This window comes from Penicillium atrosanguineum (genome assembly GCF_028827265.1).
Source record: "Penicillium atrosanguineum strain IBT 20685 chromosome Unknown utg000004l_segment0_segment0, whole genome shotgun sequence".
Lineage (NCBI taxonomy): Eukaryota > Fungi > Ascomycota > Eurotiomycetes > Eurotiales > Aspergillaceae > Penicillium > Penicillium atrosanguineum.
In genome coordinates, this window is record NW_026623136.1 from 1,083,596 (window position 1) to 1,099,928 (window position 16,333).

At 45.9% G+C, this 16,333-nt stretch overlaps 4 protein-coding genes across 4 annotated transcripts; 1 reads left to right on the forward strand and 3 right to left on the reverse strand.

The window, feature by feature from the left end:
* Positions 1-836: 836 nt before the first annotated feature.
* Positions 837-2,501, reverse strand: N7443_005717 (fungal specific transcription factor domain-containing protein; the record flags this gene model as incomplete). Its single annotated transcript, XM_056885773.1, has 1 exon — positions 837-2,501. One exon carries the CDS (start codon positions 2,499-2,501, stop codon positions 837-839), a length of 1,665 nt encoding a protein of 554 aa, XP_056741221.1.
* Positions 2,502-3,634: 1,133 nt separating this feature from the next.
* N7443_005718 (uncharacterized protein) lies at positions 3,635-4,919 on the forward strand (the record flags this gene model as incomplete). The annotated part of the gene is made up of 6 exons (XM_056885774.1): positions 3,635-3,668; positions 3,729-3,799; positions 3,864-4,072; positions 4,123-4,204; positions 4,261-4,552; positions 4,615-4,919. 6 exons carry the CDS (start codon positions 3,635-3,637, stop codon positions 4,917-4,919), a joined length of 993 nt encoding a protein of 330 aa, XP_056741222.1.
* Positions 4,920-11,271: 6,352 nt separating this feature from the next.
* On the reverse strand, positions 11,272-12,578 carry N7443_005719 (uncharacterized protein; the record flags this gene model as incomplete). The annotated part of the gene is made up of 3 exons (XM_056885775.1): positions 11,272-11,682; positions 11,733-11,932; positions 11,996-12,578. The coding sequence occupies 3 exons, from the start codon at positions 12,576-12,578 to the stop codon at positions 11,272-11,274; spliced, it is 1,194 nt and encodes a 397-aa protein (XP_056741223.1).
* Positions 12,579-13,483: 905 nt separating this feature from the next.
* Positions 13,484-14,940, reverse strand: N7443_005720 (uncharacterized protein; the record flags this gene model as incomplete). Its single annotated transcript, XM_056885776.1, has 4 exons — positions 13,484-13,862; positions 13,951-14,211; positions 14,293-14,561; positions 14,626-14,940. 4 exons carry the CDS (start codon positions 14,938-14,940, stop codon positions 13,484-13,486), a joined length of 1,224 nt encoding a protein of 407 aa, XP_056741224.1.
* Positions 14,941-16,333: the final 1,393 nt, after the last annotated feature.

The window sequence follows — 16,333 nt, forward strand, 5'->3', positions numbered from 1 at the left end:
AAGAGGTTTAGCGCCGACGCGTCAATTCTAGAGACCCACCGGGTCAATTCTCGATGCCAGCTATACACTCAGTTGTTAGCTCGGCCTGTCAAGTTGGGCGCTAGCCAATATTGGGACATGGAAATTCGTACTGTTACACCACTTATAATTGAGACACTCTACGGTCTCTCAATTCTCCATGGCGAGCTAACGAGTTCAAAGAAGAATGGATGCGAAAAAAGCAAAAAAAACATACAACAGCAGGGATTCGCTGGTGGTCACCCACCCAACTACTAACCTGCCGGCGTGTGGCTTAAGTACGGCTGAGCGGACGGGAAGCCCTGTTCTCCACACCCTATGGTCGTATGTGTTAAAAATTTGTGATATAGAGGTTATACCTCAATTCAATTTAACATGACGTCTGTGGAATTGTTGGCAGGAGACAGTATCCTGAGCGAAGTCACTATTTCTGGATATAGAATTTATCAATAGATGATGTTGATCATAAATAGTGGCAAGGAGAAAATAGTGACTCGTTGATAAGAACGATTGGAAGTTGAAGTCATGGAAGACTATATAGAATAAGGAGCTCCTCGAAGGTGTTAATACAAGGTGGAGGAAATTCAGATAAACGCCTTTCATTGCCTTGCCTGAGACTCAATCTTCCGGCATTCCTTGCCCATATGCTTCGCTGTGACATCATGTACAGAAATCAACCTTCCCAAATAGTTAACGCAATCAACATTCACTCCCCGAGTTCGTGTTTCGCGTTTTTTAATTATTTCTTTGATCCCATGGAAGTGAGATGCATTTGCCTTCCTTTCTCATTCCTCATCGCTGGTTTTTTCTCCCTCTTTTCATTTCTGTCCACGTAAAATACTATCAAAGAAGGCCAGATCAATGCCTTGCAGGTACCATTCATCATCGTTTAATGTAAATTCTGTGGACGGAAGTAGCTGCGCGGGTTCGCTCTCGCTACTGTTCGCGATTCCAAATCCATAAAACGCAGAGTATTGTTGCCATGATGAAATTTGGTGGTGACTTGATGGTATCGCCTTCGAATAGGACCAGTTAAATTGATTCTCGCTGTGAACTGCAGATAGCTCTTCCGATCCAAGCGGCAACTGATTTGCCGGCTGGTTCGGATCCAATGTATTCGCGATCGTCATGGGTAAGATGTCTGGTAACGTTGAATTGGATTTTGAGATAACACCATGTTCGAAATTGATCGTGCCAAGATACGGAATGCGGATATACAAAGCCTTTCCGCCGTGGGTCAATCGGGCATCACAGTCAAGCTCTCTCTTGCCCTCTTCCGATGAGCTTACGCTGTACATGTCGCCACTTGCGGCACTAGCCTCGATTATGAGTATATTTTTGATTATCCGGGTGAGTTTGTAAGCGATATCATCAATATCGTGTCGGGCCGTCGACTCGATGAGCTCTAAGGTACGTTCCATAGAGCCGCGGTCACTTGGACGGCTGTGGGCAAGAGAGTTCAAAACTGTCCCTGGGTTCGAGGATTCATCAAGGGCTTGAGTCTGAGTATGAGAACTGATATGAGCGAAGCAGATTGCTGTAATGGCCATGAACGCGAGAAAATCGGAGCCACGGCAGTAATATTTTGCTGGGTTAGAAGTGCGAAACGTTAGATAGCGAGATAGTATTTCGCGGGCAGAGTTGAGAACAGTGAGCTTGCTGTGATTGTATCGATGTTCAGAAGAGTTACACAGCATATAAGGTAAATGAAGCCGCATAAGCAAATGGTAGTGCGAGAATTGATCCATGATAGAAATCGTGTCACGAAACATATTTGTTTCATCGTAATCTCTGGACGTGAAATTCGGAATCATCCACCACTGAGGCGGCATCTCAGATGCGGCATTATATAAAAGCAAATCATCCTCGTGGACTTTGGCAAAGCCGTTCATATCATCCTCTTTGCCTTCAAGTATATTTCCAGCAACGACGCAGTGAATGCGTTGCAATTTTCCATTGGGGTGGCAGTTTTCGAGTGCTTGAGAAGTAGAGAAGTCATTGATGACTGAACTATATGGTAGACCCAACATAATGGAAAGATAACGGTCCATTTGGGCCAGTCGAAAACTAATCTGGATTGAGTTGAAGGTAGCTCGAGTCTCGGGATCGAGGATCTTCAAGGACGACGAGCCGAGACCGCGGTGTAACGCCAACATCTGGGCAATGGCAACGGCGCGGTGTATTGATATCCATGCTCGATGAAGATTTCCGGAGTAGTTGTGATACATGGCTTCGATCATAATACACTCGATGCCCTCGACAGAGCCGATGAGCTCGTCATTGGTAGTTACTAGTCTTGTGGCTGTATCGACGGCGTGGGTCATTATTGAGCATAAATAAATACCACGTTCCTTCGAGTCTCGGGTAAGATAGGGTGGCATTCCTTGCAGAAATGTACCAAGGACCAGAAGCTTGCGCGCAATCAGCACTGGGTGAGAATCTATTGGGGGTAACCTTAACATGTCTCTTGGTGATGACGGCATTGAAGCTGTAAGCTGGTGTAGGTCTTGCATATCCCAGAGAACAGTTGGGTTGAAATGCCTAATGGGAGGCTACAGATTATATCGAGATCACCCTTGCTAGGCCATGCGGCGATGAGGTTGTGAGCCAGGTCTTCATTTTTACTTGAAGCTCGCTTGTTCGAGTTCTGAAGAACGACTGGTTCTGGGTGAACAGTTTCATACTCGTAGGTAGGACTCTGTCTGAATATAAGCAAGATTCCTTGGTAATTTTCACAAGAATGACAGAAAGACCTACTACTCTATCAATATCTTGCCGTGGGTCTTCCCTATCTCCCCTTGTCCCCAAGGCCGAGTTGGACCCAAGCTGATCTTCCGAAGCCTGTTGTCGAATATGAGCAGTCTCGTCATTGGTCACTAATTGCTCGAGGATGTTCTCTAACTGGGTAAGCCGAGACTCTAGCTGGTCAGCGTTGGAGAGAGCCGGCTTATCAGGGTACTCCTGGCCGATGCATGTTGTCCCACGCCTTCGACAGTGATTGCATGTAGAATGGGTTGAGACAAAAATACAGCGAACTTTTCTTTGTTTATATTCCCAGCAGCTTTGAGTTCCTTTTCGGATCTGTCTGTGTCTGGCGCCTAAGCCGGCTTCCAGGGAGCTTCTTTCGGCCATCGCCGGTTATCAATTCTGGGCTTTGCGTCAAGAAAGAGCCAACTTGGTGATCAGTATCGACAGCGCCTAAACATTTGATCTCGACACTGACAAAAAGTTCGGGGCACCCCGACCGGAAGGTGATGCATTACCAAGCGATCTCGGCTATTTCGGCCGAAGTGATATGCTTATCTCCGGTGCTTAAAAAGTGGCGGCGCTTCACCCGAGTTCAGCGGACGAACAGAACATCACCCATTAAAAACTTAGAATGACAACATAGCGCCCAAGGGCCGAGACGTATACACTGGTCCAGTTGATTGGAAGTCAAAGTGTCTTTTCCAATCATTGACATGTAGTATCATTGAATCCGACCGAAGTCTCGGCTCCTATTCCAGGTATATAGTTGAGTCCATACGCTCGCTTCAAACATCTGAGTTTAAATCAGCATAAGAGATTCGTTGTAAGGATCATTTGGAAACGGAACCAAACAATCAATTCAACGAAAATGGTCAAGATCGCGTTTGCAGGCGGGTCCGGCAGTAAGTAATGGGCATACATATGACACATACACACTCTGCAAATGTCTTATTTGTCCACAGATGTCGCTCAGGAAATCATGGATGTCCTGTTTGAGAACAAAAAACACAATATTTTGATTCTCTCTCGAAAGGTTTGCATAGAATCTCGAGCTTCTCTTAGACTGTTGTTGAGTCTTTATTGATTGGTTTCTACAGGATGCGCTTGTTCAAAAAGCCACTCCAGGAATCACCTGGGCTAAAACAAACTACAGCGACACGAATAAGTTGGCACAGGCCCTGCAGGGTGTCCATACCCTGCTTTCCTTTGTTTCCGAAGAGGATTCATCTAGTCCAAACCAGAAGACGCTCATCGATGTCGCAGTTCAAGCTGGCGTGAAACGGTTCGCACCTAGCGAGTGGGCCACGTAAGTTCTCTTCAATTCTTGCTGCTTTCTTGCTTATTAACGGATGGTAGTTCTGGCTTGAGTCACCTAGGCTGGTATGCCTACAAGGGGGAGATTCGTAAATACCTCGAAGAGCTGAACAAAGACAAAAAAGTAGATCCCAAAGCCGCCTTTGCGAAACTGTAAATCTAACACAATATCTTTTACAGCACTTGGAGTATACACTTTTCCAACCCGGCTTTTTCGTGAACCACCGGACTCATCCTCATCAGTCAATGAAGTACGTTCAATCAACGGAGCTGCCTTTCGATTTTGAAAACCGTCGAGCGCTCATGGTCAATGGTAGCTGCGATGATGAGATCAGCCTCGTTACAGTTGATGATTTTAGCAACGTGGTAGCTAGAGCCATTGATTTTGAAGGCGAGTGGCCAGTCATTGGTGGTATTAGAGGCACTATTATCTCTATTAGAGAGCTCATTGCCCTTGGCGAGAAAGTTCGAGGTGCGTCATTCTAATCTATCGAAATGAAGGGTAGGAGAAATATGCCAATACCTCGATATTAGGAGGGACGCCATTTCATATTGAGAAGGTTCAGGCAAAGGACATTGAAAGTGGAAAATGGCAGACCTCATGGGCACCCAAGCTCAGTCACCCTTCGATTCCGCCCGAGTATGAGGAAGTGTTTTCAAGAGTCGGGGTCGCCAGCATTTTGTTGGCGATATCTAAAAATGCCTATTCTGTGTCAGATGATTGGAATCGGTTGCTCCCGGACTACAAGTTCACTGCCGCAAAAGACTTTTTGAGTCAAGCTTGGGGCGGCAAACCTCAGACAAGTACAGAGATCGTTGATCTGAAGGCTCTTGTTTAAGCCAATAGACATGCTAGGCCTAGGTAGCAGAATGTTACTGTCAAGATTTTGATTCGCCGCATATCTACTTAGGTAGATATCTGGACCTTGTAGAACAACTTGCTGCTTGAAATGATCGCTCGAACACCTGGCGCCTTCTTCAATTGGTCGGGGAACCCCGAAGCCAATCTCTTAATAGTCTCATTCCTTCTGCTGAGACTATGGCAGAGTTCCGCAGCTGTGGGTAATGATGATAGCCTTTGGGGGGAGCATGTGCAACCCGTACACTGAAACCTCAGTAAATTACCTCCTGGAGTGGGGAACTACTGACTACCTGAAGTGGCGGTCTATCGGGTGATTCAGCTTTTTGTGTTATATAGGGCTTTCTGCGCGTAGCATAGCAATATAGACACACTATATTTTCCAAACCACCCCAATGTGTTCTACTCTCCTATAGTCCCGTCGGCCGACCTGTTCGCAAAAAGATAGGCAGAGGTGGATCTACCTAGGTTTTATAGATATTAATTATTGCGGTCGCCAACTTGAAAATAGTCTATTATTTTTGTATGAGCTAATATAACCGAGGGCCTCTCATTTTTCAAGGGCAAAATTGTCAAAACCAGTGTTTAGGACTGTTTTTACATATTCAGTCATATTCAAAGCAACTTATAGATCAATAATGGGACTTATCTCATACCGATCGCATCAATGGTGTACCGGTAACATTAGCGCCTTCCACCTTCACGATAGCGCTAGCACGGGGTTCGACTCCCCGTTGATGCATTGTTTTTTTTTTTTTTTTTTTCTTCTTTTTTTTAATTAAGAATGTAATTTACAGTCTCTCTTCTTTTTGAAATTCGAAGGAAGCTAGCGGATCATCGCATAGTCGGGTTTTGGTAGGTTTTCAATGCAGATCTAACTTGGTCAATTTTGGACACAAGCTATTTGCCAGCAGCTAACGAAATACACGCCAACCCCTATATCTCATACAAAATACAATTTTATGACTATGTAGGTAAGTTAATAACTATCGAATAATCAAGTTGAACTGCTTCCTGCGTTTATTCATCAATAATCTGAGCGCTAAATATGCGACTAGGTCATATTGCGCTCTTGGGGCTTTGGCTAGTCAGAGGAGGGCCCTTTGTTTTGTGAGTACTAGGCTAGATCTTGGTAATTATATGGTTTCTTTTGAAGAGGAGTGGTGTTGTTCTTTGAGGGATACTTCTTGTGAGGGAATGTTGTTGGGAAGAGTACCGTTCCTAGGTAGCAGGATGGGTCAAAAGGTCCACCCTATCCCTACGTCCTTCTTTCCTTCCTCAAATTGATGTTTTCATTTTTTGAGACTCCATTATAGGTGTTTCACTCCTTCTCTGGCTTGTTTGTCGGAATGTTTTATCCACTTCGAGGTAAGAATATATTCATTGGATCATAGTACGAAAAACATACTGCCCGTGGCGAAAAAGTAGGTATTGTGGTGGTGAAAGCGGTGATATGGTATATAGTGTGCCCGAGGTGTCTCACATGCCTCGGTCTATCTGCATTCTTCTCTCTTACATGGACACAGAGGCGGAACAACTATTCGGAATATGACTGCACTATTCGGTTTCTTTACTTCATGATACAGTGTCAAGGATAGAGTGATACTCACCTGCAGAGCATGTCCACTACGCCTTCCTGAGTCCTTGTGAATGTGTATGTGCGTGTTGCTGGCGCCCAGTATGCATTGCCAGAAAGCCATTGAGCCACCCCATTTCAGTCTATATACAAAATTACCACTGCCCGAAAAATCAACATATGGAAATTGGAATGCTCCGGTAAACGTTCCAAGAGTCTACTTGGGATTATAAGTGGGTAGGTATAGATACTATTTACATATGCAAACGCAATATGTTTCCGGTGAACAATGTTTACAAAGGCCATTAAACAATCCCCCTTTGGTACGTGATGGTGGGCCGTGGCCTGGTGCCCTCGACGTTTAAGATTATTAGTAGCACCTCGGAGTCTGAATTTGAAGAAACTTTAGCCAGTACAGTCATGCCAGATATATACTATTTGATTTCAGAACTATTATCACGGTCGGCATGTCATGGAAATTGGTAAATTATTCCAATGAGTCTTGGAAACGAAAAAAAAGTCGAGACAATAATGAAAAGGACGAAAAAGTAGGAGAAGAAGGTTCATATAACCACTCTTACTCTTACTCCTAACGGCACTCTTCCACGCAATAGTGCTCCATAGAGAGTATCATCCAAACATAGACATCGAAGATCTTACGCGGGAAGTATCCTCTGATGGCCAACGCTAGACAACAAAATACAAACCCAACAATTCTCCTCTAACTGGCCAAAGCCCTAAAACAGCCATGTGACCTGGTCATGGATATGGAATGAGTCAGACTTCATGACATGGTCGAAAACTTATCTCAATCTCGAGATAAAATCACATCAGAATAATGAGTCTTGCCTCATGGTCTCTATACCAGGGAAAAATCTTCACTGATCAAGCATCAATGGTGTACCGGTAACATTAGCGCCTTCCATTCCATGATAGCGCTAGCACGGGGTTCGACTCCCCGTTGATGCATTCTTTTTAGTGATACTTTTGATCCAATGTTTTAACCAAATCTAGTAATGTGAAAGGTGCTTGTTATATCAAAACCAGGGAAAAACGTCATCGATCAGCATCAATGGTGTACCGGTAACATTAGCGCCTTCCATTCCATGATAGCGCTAGCACGGGGTTCGACTCCCCGTTGATGCATTTATTTTTTTCCCTTTCTTTCCCACCTTCGATCAGGAAGCCAGCTAAGTTGGAGTGATGGCCATGTTTATCCTTGATTTGATTCTCGTTACAGTGATATTCGAAATCAGTTTTACCACTAACTCTTGAGACTTATTGCTGGAAAATAAATCCTGAATGCGCAGGTCCTCATTGGATAGGCTATCAGTACCCCGCTTTCCAGACCGCTTCCTAGAAGGGTCAGCGTATTTTACAATACGACTAGGAGACCTTTACGAAAGTATTTTACATGAAAGTGCTAACATCGGCTGGCCAGCACGGTAATGTCGCCGCCAAGATCCATAATGCCGACCGGCAAATACAAGCGCCAGATATGTGATTCTGAACCAAAACAATCTACCTGGAATGGAGAAAGATACTCCTGTGCTGGACTCAAAATTATGTGAATGACACGCAGTCTTTTCAGCATATGGGAGGGAGTGCTTGGAGCCGGCCCGCGCTAACCAGTAACTGGCCCTGTAGGCTATAGGACGCTTACATTGATCCAATATGCCCTACATTCGACTGACCGAATCCTTGAAGTCATTTCTTACTATTGATTCCCTTTTACCGTAGTAAATGAAATGCTTTTTTCCCCCTCTGATCCCGGGACTGCGTCTGCTGTATATGATTGATGTCATGGGTATAGTCGGCTTGACAACCTGGGTTGGTATGACTCTTATCAGTGACCCTTAGCCCAGAGACACAGTTGTCGTTTCTGCTGCTGCCGGTGCCACAGGAAGCATTGCCGGACAAATTGTCAAGATCAGAGGCGCTAAGGTGATTGGTGCGGCGGGTAGTGATGAAAATTGCAAGTGCTTGAAGAGTTTGTTCTCGACGAGGCGTTGAGCTACAAGGATCCTGACTTCGGGAAGAAGTTCATCGAGGTCCCTCGAGTTGGCGGGATGGAGACAGGAGGGTAAGCTGAAGACCAATCTGTCTTCGCTCACGAGTGCCTACTCGGATATTATTAATCTAATATACTTGAGGGATTTTATATAATCTTGGCTGCTAGGTTGGCCGGATGTTTGGAAGGAGCTCGCTGGAGGGTATTTTTAGAAGCTACTAGTAGTAATTAGTTCATATCATAAGGTTAGAATGGTACATATTCAATTTATGGTAACCTATTAGGTAGCCGGATGGGTCAATTTAGACGATATAAGTTGAGTAGTTACTAATTGTTCCCGCTAGTAGTAACTAGGAATTACTATCTGTGAATTTGGGTCGCGTTGGAGAAATATAGGCACCCTATCACACGCGGTCAACAGAGACGGATCAGTACCCTCCTCTCAACGCGCCATCTTCTTCAGGCTGACTGGAAATTGCGCTTTTCGATTACCTTGAATATCACTTCTTCATTTTGCTTCCTAACCCGTGGAAAACCTGAGGAATCAATCAATCAATCGATCAATCCATGGGTAGCCCCTGCCATGGGCGGAGTGAATGTGTCCAGACCCGCTCACGGGCCGGCCACGGCCTTGTCCATACGGGCGGCCCATGGGCGGCGCCGAGGTCTAATTACTCGATCCGATTTATTTGACCAGTTGCGGTGCCTGGCCTAATATTTTAAAACCGCGATACCCGAGGGCCTTATTGAGAATTTCCCCTTCCCAATCACATGCAACTTTAAGCAATAACTTCCCGAGGTTGATGGAAATAGTGGATATTCAGTGGCGTCAGCATTAATAAAAGCCTACTATCATTGTGATAGTATTATATCAACGGTTACACCTTTTTCTGACGGTAAAATTATCTGTTTTTTCTTTTAAGTGCTCTTTGAGGCCACGGTGTTCCTATCACTGACGAGGAATTCGCTATACTTTCAGATATAGTCTAAATTTCATGCAAAAGCCTTTATTCTTTGGTAGCTCTCAAAGAAGCTTCGAAAAAGATGTCACAAAATGGTTTCCCTTCAATGATATTTTTCGATGTCTTGGGGACAATTGTGGAGTGGAGATGTTGCATCGCGAATGAACTGAATGCCACGGCACGAAGGGCTATGCAAGATCAAGATCGATATCTGAGTGCCGATGTGCGAGCACGTGTCTCGGAAATGTCCACTTCGAGCTGGCAGGAGATCGCTGATGAGTGGCATCGCTCATATATGAGCTTCGGAAACACTTACGATGCATCTAAGCCCTTTGTCTCAGTAGATGAGTACAACCGCATTTCTTTGGAAAATATTCTCATGAAATGGCTTCTCCGGGGTTTATTTAACGACGACGATCTCGAAAATTTGACTCTCGCTTGGCATCGACTTGACTCACACTCTGACAGTGTACCAGGCCTTTCGTTGTTAAGCACTAAATTCTCGACATCTACATTATCCAATGGTAATGTGAAACTCCTCGAAGACCTACAAAAACACAATTATTTGCCTTTTAAGCACATCACCAGTGCAGAGCATTTCGGTGCTTACAAGCCGTCACCCGAGGTCTATCATGGTGCTGCTCGCAGATTCGGTTTGAAGAATTCGCAATGTTGTCTCGTCGCAGCCCATCTTGAGGACTTGCATGCCGCCAAAAAGTGCGGGTTTCAGACAATCTATCTTGAGAGACACTTGGAAGAAGCTTGGGATAGTAGAGAAATTGCACGAGCGAGAGAAGAGGGGTTTGTCGATCTTTGGGTCGGAGTTGGAGGCTCAGGCCTAATTGAAGTTGCTCGATATTTTGGAATAGAAAGTGGACTTTGAATAAATTATCACCCAGTCGCACCCCGAATCAATAGATCCAAAGCACTTCATCAGCTCTTGTGCAGATGGAAGCCACTTTGTCACAATGATGGTCTCTCTCTTTTCTTTCCATATTTGAATAATTCTATTAGAATCGTGGCTAGATAGTACAGTAACCTGTAAGCGAACGGGCCACGCAAGCCGTTACGCCATAAACATTGCCTTTAATGAAATTGTGCTATGTTTTCCCATTTATTGCAGCAATGCTTGGGTAATTAGAGAAGTCTGAAAATTGTTTTGGCGTCTTGGTGCTTTCTATTCGGAAATCTTATTTCATTATTAGTAAACTTGCCTGTTTTTCTGGATATCAAAGCTCTAAATATGGCAGAAAACTCGTGGTACCAAAGATAGCTGGACAACACATAGATTGCTGCTTCATTGCGTCTGATTCCCTCGGCAGAATAACTTTAAAATTCTCGTTCAACGGCTACTGGCACTGGTCGTTCTTAGAGCTCGACAGGGCGCGTAAGGTTGAGTCAAGGGTTTGCCCAGACGATCCATCATTGGTTCTCTATATTTGGTACTATCACAGCCAGCTTCACTTTTCCAACCATCTTCACTTTTCTGAATAGTAGTCCGCTCTAGGCAAGTCGTTGACTTTTGACTGCCTCACCTCCAGACACTACACCCCGGCTCTATGCCTCGTGACATCGCAGTATCGGAAAATAAAGGACTGTCAAAACACTTTCGGATACACGAGCAAATGCATCACGCTATAAGTAGTAAAGTTTACATTTATTATATACAGGTCTTTTCATCCTCAAAGTTTTGCTCGGAGCTGTGGTCCCGATATAATGAATCGTGCTCCCACAAGAGCGAATACCGCCATGATCAAGGCTGACCCTGCCCACATCTGCGAAGCTAAGTAATTCCCCCTGTGCGCGCTATCAATGCCCCCGCCACGGATGGGCCGGTCAACGGTCCAAAGCTTATTATTGAAAGCGCCATGCCGACTCGAGTGCCGATTTTGTTGAGATCTTTCGTCAAGGAAGGGACAGTCCCAGCAAACAAGGCCATAGCTGCCGCTGATGCCAGTCCATAGAACACTGCGAAGACGTATAGCTCGGCCACAGTATGTACAGCGGCCCAGCAAAATATGAGAATGCCACAAAGAGTCACCCAAGGAATTAGACAATTAAGCGGACCGATGTACCGATCGGCCAGATAGCCAAGAGGGGCACGGATGGGAATCCCGAGGGCGTTGGTAACAATAATCAAATTGACACCTGCTTTTTGGGAGAGACCGAGCACCTCGGTCGCGTAGACTTGTATCTAGAATTCGTTCAGCTCAATCAATCGTATATCTCTGGTGGGGAGCGTACATAGAAGAAGGTAAAATAAAGGCTCCAGTATAGCAGAAAAACTCCTAAGGTAAAAAGCATGTAGGCGGGCTCTTTAAACGCACTCCATTCGACCAATGGTCCCGACTTCCGCGGTGGCAGCCGAGGGCGCAGAAGCGCTAGGGTGATTGTTACCATAATAAGGACAACAAATCCCATGCACCGGATAGCCCATGGGAACCCTGCTCGTTAATTTGCCCAATAAGCCATAGCACGTTGATTAAACTGAACAAACGTTGACTCACCAATCTTTGGAGTAAGGTACTGAATCATTGCCGGGAAAATTATGCCCCCGGTACTCGTTCCCGTGGCAGCGGCCGTAACTGCAAAGACACGCAGGCGCACAAAGTACGTCGAAATCAATGTTACACTAGGCAGCCACATGAGACCCTGGCCAATACCAATGCAGAGCCCTTGAGCCAGAAAGATCTGCCAGTATTCGGTGGCCAGACTAGTCAAGAAGGTGCCCAGAACCAGCAAGACCGCGCCCACCCCTACCACCAGTCTTGCCATTCCAGCATCTGTTGCGCGACCAGATAGTGCCGAGATGAACAAAAGACAGAAAACCTGGAAACCACCGATCCAAGAAATATCGGAGGGGCTTTGAGGCAGTGTAGATTCATAGTGGCTCTGAAACACCCCGAAACTAGCAGCGTAACCCCAAGTCAGGGCTACGACTAAGTGGCCCGAGACAACCTGAGCCCAGGCGTGAAATCCACCGTCGGGAGGCGGTGGTATGGGTGAGGTGTCCCTGGACGGTGCATTTATCGATTGGGTGTTGTTCTCTCTCTCGCGATTCTGAACTGTTTCACGCTTATGATTCGCCATGTTTTCCCACGGTAAATGAATTGAGAATTTTATGCCAGTTGTATGGCGGAACGGTGCCTATAAGTGTGCGGACAGAGCAGAACGAAAACCGGCTATGAGGAGGAAAAAAAATCGCAAGTCAGCAGCAGGGGGTTGCTTCAGCATGTCAGAGCAAAGTCCTATGCACGTGAAACATATTCAGATTTATTTGGAATACGAAAAGCGTTTGCACAGTTTTGAGAATTGTAAGGTAGGACTCCCAAATACTCCTAGGGTCTCCACCTGATGGCGGCCCGGCTGTAACCCCAACCAGTTGCCTATTTCCCGCACTGTCAGGCGCTCGGTTGCATCAGTTCGGGAGCGCGTGCGATTGTAGATAATCAACAGGATCCGTAGAGGCTGCTGGTGTGCCCAGAGATGTTTGGGGACCAAGTTTCGGCACATACCTACCTGACAGAAACAATATTTAGTCCGAAGAAACCAGAAATGAGGTGGCAAATGTATACGGCCCATGTTCCCTAGGCCGATGGACGTGATTTTCCAGGGAAATATAGCTTCCATTTGGATGATTTATCTGTGCCGTTTTCTAGAATCCAGAATTAAATTAGATTCATTTCAGCTACCACAGTCAGTGTTCTTATACCAAAATTCTCTGACGGAGTCAGACTGGTCAAACAGGAGATTGGCCTACCACTTGAAGTTCCGAAATAGCAGATTTCCATATGCGCTTGCTACCTCCATAAAACGAGAAAAACATTGGGATTCCACAATATTATGATGTCACCGATTTAAAAGAATAATGAATGAGCGAGTTACTGCTACTTGCTACCAAAGTAACACTAAGGTACTATGTTCACAAAATTCTCAAGTTTCTATAAAAGATCTGCACATCGCTTTGAGTTCCCCAATTACGGGTTTAGAAAGGTTCACTCGGTACCGCCTGCGGTCGTGAGTGGGTCGGCGGCCGGTGGTGTATTGTCAACCTGTATTCCGCCTCGTTTAGGGTGGCAGCTGTCGTGAAAAGGCAGGCACCATCCCCCCTCGTGTTCAGGTGTCGACATCCATGTGCGTAGTAAATATCTCTGCGGCTGTGGAGGAGGGGGATCCGTAAATCCGGTGCGCGAGTGGAATGTCTGGCAACAAGACACGAATTGGATGTCTCCAATCTCGCAATCATAGACAAGTCCGTTCCGCTGACAGGTCTCTTCCAGGACTTTCATGGCTTCCAGTTGCTCTGTGGAGAGGGAAGGGATCATCCCCCTGTCGCTGAAGCGGGCCAATGACTTAACAAAGTACGGGTCCCACCTATGGGATTGAATGCGAGGTTAGCACAGTCCAGATTTCATACTAGCCACGAAGAGTAAATGGTGTAATAAGAGGAAAAAATGCATACTTGACATAGACACGCTCTTTACCACCCGGCTCCACCATGAAAACGGGGTTCCTGAACCAGGGCTCTTGGCCATCTGTCACCTCTCCTTTGCGGTCTACATACCAGATCGGTGAGGCCAACGTCTTGGCCACATCAGGTCTTTCTTTAAGCAATGCGTTCCAAACCGTATGTGCAGATGCACAGCCCGAGGCACCACCCGTTTCTCCGGGGGCACAAAATAACAGGCCAACGATATCCGTTTCGTCAGTGTGATAGAATTGACTAAGACGTATGAGGTTAGCGCTCGAACAGTAGAGTAAAATCCGAGATTCTTTTATGGATCGAATGAGGTGTTGGACTAACGGTGCGTTTGTGGCTGAAATTTTGATCTTGTCCAGACTATTGTGATAGTCGGCGCCTTGGTTCGTCACATGGCCGAGGATCAGGCCAAGCTTATTTTGCGATAAAAGGTACCCGAAGTGCGCGGACAATCCCATTGTGGCCACTGCCGCCTTGTATCGGCCCCATTGGCTGATGGGTAAGCCACGGAAAACAACGAACCCACGCCCATTCAAAATGTCGTTCCGAATGCCCTGTAAAATGCTCTCAAGAGTGGATAGCCTGAAATTAGCCTTGGAGGACAGACATCTATGTCAGCTATATAATTCATAGATTGCGGAATCTGTTTCCATCTACCTTGTTGATACTGGTGAGTGGGGTTCCTGAGGCGATGAATGTCTCAATGGCCTGCAGGAGCTCCTTGAGCTCTCGCTCAGTCCATTGGTGAACCCATTCCTCTGGATGATCAATCATCTGCTGCGGTGTCCAGACAGTCGGCCCCGTTATCTCCCGTGGGAATTCCTCGAAAGGACGCAATTGGCCTTCGATTGGTGGATGCTGGCCACTCGTGCGAAGACCATCAGGGAATAGCGTGCGGTCCACGGGCATCAAGCGAGGAAGGCCAGCAGGTAGACCCCGGAGGGCTGGCGCTACATTCAAGTCAATTGACATATTGACAAGGCACAAGATATCACAGGATTCTAAAAGAGGAGAGAAAATTTTTGCGTTCTCAAACACGAGAATCAAAGGAAGTTTGCCACGCTTAAATACACGTTTGACGCAGCTAACAGGTGTAATTCCGTCTCAATAAGGACTTCGTATATGCTATGCAACGAGCTTGAACCGTGTGGGCGGAATGACCCATGCAAGCAGCTGCTGCATAGCCTTGTAGTCGTCCAGAGTACCGAGGATATTGATAGAGTAGTATTACAGTACGATATCTTGTTTGTATACATGTGATCAAGGATCTCCAAGTCTCACGGTTTGTGTGCATGTGATCAGGGATCTCCAATTTTTGCCATTCGTGCAGACATCCCGTACGGTGCACCGAAAAACTTGAAGATGTATATTTCCGCGACCCCTAATGGCCGGGGATCGATACCCTTTGTGACTCATCATTATCCTTCAAACATGATGGCAATCTTGAACGAAGAGAGCGTGGCTAGTGTATTGCATGCACTATCACCTTCAGAAGTCCAAGACTCACAGATATCACCCCATGCTGCCATCAATTGCTGAAATAAATATAGCTCATCGTATACCCCATATCCTCAGCGATTGTTAATTTCTTTTCGTAATTTCTTTGCTCGAGGATCTGCCTCGGGATTTCTATAAACTTCTGCCTAACCTGGACAAAATCTTCTCAGAGCAGTCTCAGCCAAGACCCACTTTCCTGGCTCCTCAAAACTCAAGAGACATTCTAAATGCAAGTTCTCAGCCGGAACGGAAGCCCAAGGCGTCTGTTTCCTAAGAGAAGCAACCCAGTGTGGTGCCCTGTCATCCCAATTCTGTTGAGAACAATAATTTCACCACTGAAATACAAGAAACACTTACATTCTTTGCGAACAAAGTGTCTTCGACAAGCCCAACTGCATCGTCTGAAGTGGGTCTTGCAGGGGGCCTGGAAAGCGCCCCGTCAGTCCGCAAATTTTTATCTCGGATTATGGTCAGCTCACCGAAGTCGCGTGTTCGACGCAAATGGAGCCGTTCAGTCACGCATAGCTCGATTATTCCAGGGCAGAAAAGTACTTAAGCAGGAGTCCCAACGTTTTGAACATGCTAGCTGGTTATTCTTGGTTTTTCTCTCTCACGATGTCGAGGTAATCAAAGCCCAGAACTAGAAACAGGCCCCAAGGCAAAGTCAGCAAAACGCTGCAGTAATTTTAATTGCATGCCATCTCAAAGCGGCACCTGAAGAAATCAAAGAAGAGTGGCGACGTAGTCGCAACTACATAGAAATAGTTGAAGAGTGCGGACCAGCTTTGTTACTGGAGTTGGGTATAGGGGTAAATTGGTAATGAGTCAAATTTCATTCAAGTTAATCGGCTGGGTCATAAGTCTGACA